The 8,118-nt window shown below is 43.3% G+C and overlaps 1 protein-coding gene across 1 annotated transcript; it reads left to right on the forward strand.

The window, feature by feature from the left end:
* Positions 1-778: 778 nt before the first annotated feature.
* T265_12717 (hypothetical protein) lies at positions 779-7,545 on the forward strand (the record flags this gene model as incomplete). Its single annotated transcript, XM_009165067.1, has 5 exons — positions 779-1,019; positions 1,787-2,059; positions 3,118-3,391; positions 6,753-6,932; positions 7,470-7,545. Coding segments are annotated over 5 exons (1,041 nt in total), but the record flags the coding sequence as incomplete, so codon positions are not given.
* Positions 7,546-8,118: the final 573 nt, after the last annotated feature.

Below are 8,118 nucleotides of genomic sequence, written 5' to 3' on the forward strand. Positions count from 1 at the left end.
TCTACTGCTCACGATGGTTTCCAACTGATTATGATGTACAGAGGCGGACTTACGCATCAAGAAAATGTGCAACACATGACAGATTCGTTTACAATCTCTCGATTATACGAATGTGTTGAGCAAACCAGTGCATTCCATCGGCTGTATGTAATTTCTTGTTCAAGTAAGACACAAGATTGATACTTGTCTTACATATTTAGCTCGAAGAAGGGCGAAAGCACCAATAGATCGTCAAAAATCTTTCAGAACCTTATAGCTACTGCTACAAGAGGAAATTTCTGTAATTTACGAGCTTTCTAGAAATACCCCATTTTCTCCTTTAATATGTGCATCAGGATAACTCAACGACCCTCCTGGAAGTCGCAGAGGATAAGAATGCTTTCTTAAATCGTTCAAACTTGGCTAATTATTGTATGCTCGGCAGTTTATGTATTGTAGTATCCCACTCAGTCTTTATATTCCTGTTCGGCCATTAGTACTACGAAAAGACTACATTTAAAACCCTAAAAAAGTTTATGTAATGTGGCATAGCCAAAATTTTCACCAAGTATCACTATATTCTGTAAGCACGCCCCAGATTTTGCGTTCCTGTGGTAACTGAAGACATGTTGTGTAAGTATAAACCCACCACACTGTCACAAGTTGTTGAAAACCGTTCGACAGCCCACCACCGGTTGCACTAGCCCCTCACCTCAGTATTTACGCATGCAACCATTCAAGCACCCGTTCGATTTTTAAAAAATATATGTTCTCTCTGTTCCTTTGTCCGTACACTTAGCCACCAATGATGAACCACCATCATATCCAACAGATCTGAGCATACAAGAGAAGATAACTTGTCCGGAAAATCAACTACCAAAGGACTTTAGCAATCCGTCCCGGTTCGATGTAGAGTCTCCGATACCTCAACCAAGTCAATCATTCGCCATGTCCTGCTTACCGTTCTACCTGGGTAAGCAATCGAAACCGGCAACTCTGGTGCCAGAAAACAAGTATATCAATTCGGAAGGAATCCCCAGGTAAGCAGTTCTCAGGGTATCGTTTGTATTTGTTAATTCTGACTGCTGTTCCCTCTCTAGTGCCTAGTGTCAGAAAAGAACTCACCTACAACAGATTTATTCCAAACAAGCGAGTGCGTGCGAGTGGAAAAGTTACGAAGGCCCCACACTATTTAAAGGGGACTGTTTGACATTGATCCAGGCTGTCTGACAGGCGTTTGCTGAACACCCATCAACATCGATCGTGCTTCGATGAAATGCCTGAACGCTGATCACATTCGGTCGTGCTTCTGTGGCGTGCCTGAACACTCATCCGCGTTTGCAAGATCGATTGACTAATTGACTAGCCTGGATTCTTGCTGGCTTTCCTATTGAGTTTTTGGTGGGGTTTTAGGATCTCAATAGGTTCCGAGCGTTCTTAATAGTGTCTTTAATACAAGGTCCTTCTTAATTCGAATGCCAGTTAGCTGACCACTGAAAAACCAATGTTTGCTCGATTGCTCCAGCAATTAATGAGAGTAAAAAACATCAGGCAACCAAACAGTATTGTCTAGACTGGATAATCCAGCTAAGTTGTTTAGTGTTAAAGTGACTGTTCAGCTATCAGTTCACTAACTACTTGGTTTAGATCAACTCCAGGTATTTAAGTTTGAGAACGAAGTAAAAGATGACAGTGAAATTGCCTGTACGTCACAACACACTATGAATACACCGCCTGTTCAGTCGTTTGACAGCCATTTTGAGTTATCTCATGTGTCGCCGTCATTTGTCCGATAATCTCATTCTAGTGAACAATTGTCACCGAAGGCTAAAAGCCGGAACAATGCGTCGGACAACACCCATAACTGGGACCGGACAAAGTCAAGCCTATTACGTTGCACCGATCAAGTGAACCAGCCAATCGATAGACAGAAGAGTAAAAAACAACCGAACCAGATGGTGTTGAACAGACGGCTGAAACAAAGGTCATGGAGTTCAGTCGAATGTCATTTGGAGACAAGGGAGTTGTGGGAAAAATTCAATGAGCTCGGTACAGAAATGATCATCACAAAGTCAGGAAGGTAGGTGAAAGGAGTTGCATAAAATGACGAGGTGACACCGTTCTTAACGACTTCCAAAGGTTTGTTAGTTTGCACACATAATTAGTTCTAGAAGGACAAAAGCCTTTCCACTGAAAAGCTACTTTCTTATTTCCAATAATTTATGCATTTCAACCTCCAAGACTACTCTCGATGATATTCTCTTCATTGGAAGCGGATTTCTTCGGAGACACTCAATTTTTGCGGACTAGGCAGCAGCTCTGCGCAATCACTTTATTAGTGTACCAGTCGTTCCGCATAGAAACTATCCCTCAAAAGATGACATTTTGACGAACGCTGAAGCAATCCGCTTTCTCTTGTCTTCTTACTTTGGGCAACGAAGCACATTTTGAGGCATATGGTTAAAATCCGTACCAAAAAGACCAGAACCACACTTGCTACCTATTTGCCATGTAACCAGGCGTTTTTTTACAGACATAGGTTCTGTTCTTGAGGAGTGTAAGACAAATATTTTTCTTGTGGGCTTGTGAGTAACTCGCTTCATGTGCGATTTCATCGTTCTTTAGAGATGAGGCGGCACTCGGTAGTTTATGCCATCCTATCTCATTCGGGTGTACTTTAAACACGTGCTTTCGTGGTACCTTATTCTAATCAGCATAATTTGATCAGAAAAAGTAACTACTGCAACCAACCAGATTCGTTGGTTTGGTAGATCCAAACAAGCGATGTCACAATCACCTGGCCAATGTGCTGAACGGTCATGTGAACAGGTCACTCAGTTTCCTTTCGGTTTTCGTCCGTATCTTCTCAAGTTGAGTAAACAAGCGGAACGAATTCGCTAGAAATTCAGGTTATGATGCAGGATCTCGGACAAAAATTAAAAAAAAACAGTTACATCGCTCTCGTTGGTCAAGCGAGCGACCGACATGAACTCTTTGACCAGGTGTCCGTATTGGGCTCTTTAGCTTTCGACCATTCGCCATTTCCCTGACTAGATTGCCACTGTTCCGATATTCCATTAGTTCAGTGGTAAAATTGCGAGAAAAGTAACTTTCCCTTTGGACCCTTTCTACCCAAAGGCGCATGTTTCCTGTCATCCGCGTCTCGTTTACCGGTGTCGATCCGGATTCAAGGTACCTGGTTGCCATGGACATTATCCCAGTGGATACAAAGCGGTACCGTTATGCCTACCATCGATCGAGTTGGCTGGTTGCCGGTAAAGCGGATCCAGAGATGCATCTGCGTCAGTACGTTCATCCTGATTCCCCATTCACTGGGGATCAACTGGCGAAACAGACTGTATCATTTGAAAAACTGAAACTGACGAACAATGCTTTAGATCGACATGGTTACGTAAGTTACACGTGGCTTGTCGCTTTCCAACTGACCCCTTTTAACAACTATCCGCAGTGTATCAGCAACAAAACAGCACGTTTTGGTTGTATTTCGACATGATTCAATGGGTTCAACTTGAGCTAAGTTGCGGTATTCGGGGCGCATAATTCCTCTGGTGCCTACCTGCCATGCTATCCGTAGGAAGCACGTATGAGGTATCGCTAGGATACAAGAGTGGTCGAGGTGTCGGGCTTATATTCGTTAGTCAGTTCAGGCCTTACTTATCAAGCTATCCCCACCTCTTAAATGTCACATTATTGTACACAATTTCGGTTAACGTGGGTAATTGCCAGTTGGAGACCTCCATGGCGGTTGCCTGCGAATGGTAACGAGACACCCCCATATATTTGACGCCAGTATCACTGTCCACGAATGCATCAATATATGAATGCAGGTGCGAGTGCAAACATTTCACGTAAGGGCTAGCGTGTTGTCATCAGATAGCCAGCGCACGCTCTATTCCGAGCAGGGCAGTTCAAGTAACGAATCGGTAACTTCTTCGCTCTATCCAACAACATTCTGTTGCCTGGTAGAGCCACTGATACAATAAACCATTAGTTTTATTATTTTTTAAAAGTTTTTAAGGTTGTATAACATAATGGTACATGTACTCCAATGCATATGAGTCAATTTTCCATCTAGAAGTCCTATTTACTTCAAGACACACTACGGTCTCACCGTAGGGAGACAAGATTATCCACCTGAGTATTGTCCCCATGCTGTGTGAACTAGATACACCATCAAACAATGCAGGTGAATATAACACACTTCAAGTCACGGTGCAATGAACAGCGCAAGATAATTAGTGGTGATGTAATAAAGGTCATCGTTCGGTTCATAAGTGGCAATGAAATCCTGGTGACCCACCCTCGGTTCATTGGCAGAACGGCAGAGTCCATTTGTCGGCTGGATACGGATGTAATGGTGGTACTACTGGTGGGGAGGTATGCGAGTAGTATGTTTTGTTCTTGTAAATTCGCTTTGCGCCTCTTCAAAAGGGAGATCTTTTGCGGAATTTGTGGAGTCGCTTTGTAGCGTTTGCTTGGATTTGATCGAGGAATGATTGGAGTCAACGAATCTTCAGGAAAGTTCAAGAAGACGCGTTCAGGAGAAGATGGATATTCAGTTTTTGTAAATAAGATGCAAGTGAGAGTTTTGCTTCCCTGTCCAATAGTCTGTAACTGGTCAGTTGGCATTCTCTAATAAATAACTCCGCGGCGAAGGCCTTCTTCCTTTCACAGATAGCTCAAAGCGTTTCATGTATGCAGCCTGTGAATCTCAGCGAAGATCTGGCAGTCAAGAACTAATACAAAGATAATTTTACAAGTGCCCAAATTTCTCTATATGTATCATTTTGATGGCGTGTGGACCTTACGAGCTTCTTATAACTTCCATTCAGAAAAATCTTAATTGACTTGCTTGAGTTCAACCGTAGGACAGGAAACTACCAAAACCGGCGATTGGATTAATTCACTGCACATCAAAAAACAAAAATAGCTCGTGTCTGATAGTTCCAACGGTTTGAATCGAATCTCGGCCGCTTTCCGCGATACTTGCCTGAACGCTGGATATTGACTCCTTTGATTGCGCACTCGACGAAATAGTGATTAGGTGTCAACATCCCGCAAGCTCCACCTTGTTTCTTAGTTAGACGCTAGTTTGTTCGGCTTGGATATTCAGATACACGCTCAACTATTTACTGAGGCATACTTGTGAAATTTGGTGAGCTCGTCCGACAATTGTTGAATACACACCTCAGTAACACTCACCGAGTTTTCGAGGGTCCAGATGAATAGACCGTTGGCTAGTCCCAGTGTGGGTGCAGTAACCAGCTTCATCCTAAATCCCGGCTTGATGGCTCTCAGCTTGCAGACCAACTGCGGAGAGTCACAGCAAATAGTGATGTGTACTTATCCTTGATCACGTTTTTGCCCAACTCGATTCCACCTTATCGAAGGACGAGTTTGTATGATGCAACAACAGTATGCAAAAGCAATCGTTTCGCATGACAGTTGTACTATCAGTATACATAAAAAACATAGGGTATTTCTATCTTGCATATCGATCATTCTTTCTACTTGTCACTATATTTATTCATTTCTGGAGAGTATTTGTTTCCATGAGGCAAAGACTTCACCAAAGTCCTCTTCAAGACACGCGTGCATCCTTTTAAGAAGCTTCATTTTAAAGAATAACGGTACTGAATTCCCTTGCAAAAAATTCCTCCGTTGCTCTGTCAGAAAACTGTGCTTACTTCTGAAGTACTTCCTGAAGCACTTGTGGAACACTTTCAGCAATCTAGTGGCATTCTTCCAGCATCGGTTAATCTCAAATTCTGGTCACATTTTCAATCATCATCTCTAGGTGTGGTCGATTTATCAGGACATTCGTTTTGTTGGCCTACATATGACCCGCGCATTGAACTTACGAATGATTTCGCTTAGTTTCACTCTTTCTGTTGAATGAAGTTCGAAGCAACTGCGAGTTTTCACAACACCACTTTGTTGTTTGTTATTCGTGTTTAATAGGATAGTTTACCAAACGTGACGTTTAGTTCCAACTTTGCTGAACAATGTTGGGGCAACGTGTCTCAGAGGCAAGGATTATGAGACAAGCTAAGCCAGGTTGTAGGAAAATTCGGGACCAAAGAGATACTGATATCGTGTTCAGCCATCAATAGTCACGATAATACGTAAAATCACATGGGCCGCCCGACGGCGGGTATTAAACAAAAGCTCGTGAAGAGGGGAGACGTGTTGGGGAGACTCTGTTGAAGCCCATAGAAAAGACAAGAGGTCCGTCGGAGATATGACCCTACTACGCTAAAATAGTTCTTTACAGCCTCCTGATCAGTAGAAGGTGTGAGAACGCAAACAAAAGGACGACTGGAGATATGTCGTTTGGAAGCAGCTCGGTGATGAACACCAGATGTGCAGAGCACTCGTACAGACCACAAGCAGTGTACTTACGTTAACGGTACAGATCGAAATGATGTACACAGCAACAAGTCTTCTCGAGATGGAAGTGTTGGTAGCTGAAGTTGTTGGCTTGTTCGCAATCAAATTGTCCAGCTGAGCCAGCAAGCCGATGGCCAGCAAGACGCTTCTCGCTTTCCTTAGGAAACAATCTATCGCTACTGGGGTCTCCTTTGGTTTCTGTCTGCTCTCTTATTTCATGTTCCGTACCTCACTTAAAATGTGGCATGAATGATTTGACCTTTGATTAGTCCGATAAACGTGCTTTCATATACTCTTTGTTAATCTTCACGCACTATAGTATAGAATGCGTATAACTTGGGGCTCACCCTATTTTTACACAGATCATACTGAACTCAATGCACAAATACCAACCCCGAGTGCATCTGATTCGGAGCAATTCGATGGATGATTTTGGAAAGCTCTCAATCAAGTCACTGGATAGTTTCGACCCAGAAGATGTGGAGACTTTTGAATTTCCCGAGACGGTATTCATTGCCGTGACTGCGTACCAGAACCAGCTGGTAAGTCGCCATCAGGTTTCGTTTCTTCAACATTGCCAACGGCTTTAGATAGTTAGATCTTGTGATGGGATCAATAGGGTTGATTCGGTTAGGATGTATGATACAAGCTTTTCGATGAGTGGAAGATAAATTGAGGTGGCTTTGTGAAATTTTAGGGCAAGTGGAGCAGATAGTCAAGTACACCGTCTAGGAGCAGAAAGTCTAGTTTGTGGAGCAATCTTAGCATCCACGAGGTCTAAATGGACATATATGGTACTGTTATACTATCATCGAGCCAGATACACTATGAACTTATTCCGGTTGCTCGTATGCATTCTAAAAGTAATGATCTGTCCAACCGCTTTATATCCCGCATTCGTTCTCAAGGTCATCGAACTGTACCAGTTTTTTCAAAGATCGTGCACCCTGAAAAGCAAAACATCTCATCAATCTAACAAGAAGCAGCCGAAAGGGAACTAGCTGCTCGTGACGTCACTTTCTGCTACCTGTGTTACAGGAACACTGACCAAATAACACATTCTTCTCCGCTTTTCACAGATAACCAAGCTGAAGATTGATTGCAATCCGTTTGCCAAGGGGTTTCGCGATTCGTCGCGGCTGACGGAATTTGAACGGTGAGTTGTTCCTCTGGAAATTATGTTTTCATGCGCAACCTCACGGTATGAATTGTTAGCATCGGAAACAAGTTTATCTTCGGATCTAGGGTACATAAGGTATACTCAAAGACAATTGAGAGGTCAGGTAGTGTGCGACGAATTTTGGATTCACTCAAAAACGGGTTCCCATTGTTGGAAGTCGGACTGGTTCACGATACTGTTTTTGACTTCTGTCCTTATGTGACAACGTGCCCTCATTCTCTCATTAGCTGTCAGGCTGAGAACGGACTATTGCCTGGATAGGGCACCCGCCAACCTGTTAAACCCGATAGACAGGTGCTTCCTGTTCCTTCTACCTGTTAGGTTGATGTCCAAATTCGAGGATGTTCATGTCTTAACTTATGAGCCTTTTAATAAGGCAGAGGACGGGCTACTGACTATCAATCTGGTGAATTGTATCTATTTGCTCCGGAACCCCGTTGACCGTAGACCCAAAAACCGGCCGGCTGTGTGAGGCTCGCTTGAAGTCGTTACTTCAGTTCCTCATCGCTCACAAAAACACGCCCTCCCCCCCCCCCAAAAAAATTGGG

This window comes from Opisthorchis viverrini (assembly GCF_000715545.1).
Source record: "Opisthorchis viverrini unplaced genomic scaffold opera_v5_11, whole genome shotgun sequence".
Lineage (NCBI taxonomy): Eukaryota > Metazoa > Platyhelminthes > Trematoda > Opisthorchiida > Opisthorchiidae > Opisthorchis > Opisthorchis viverrini.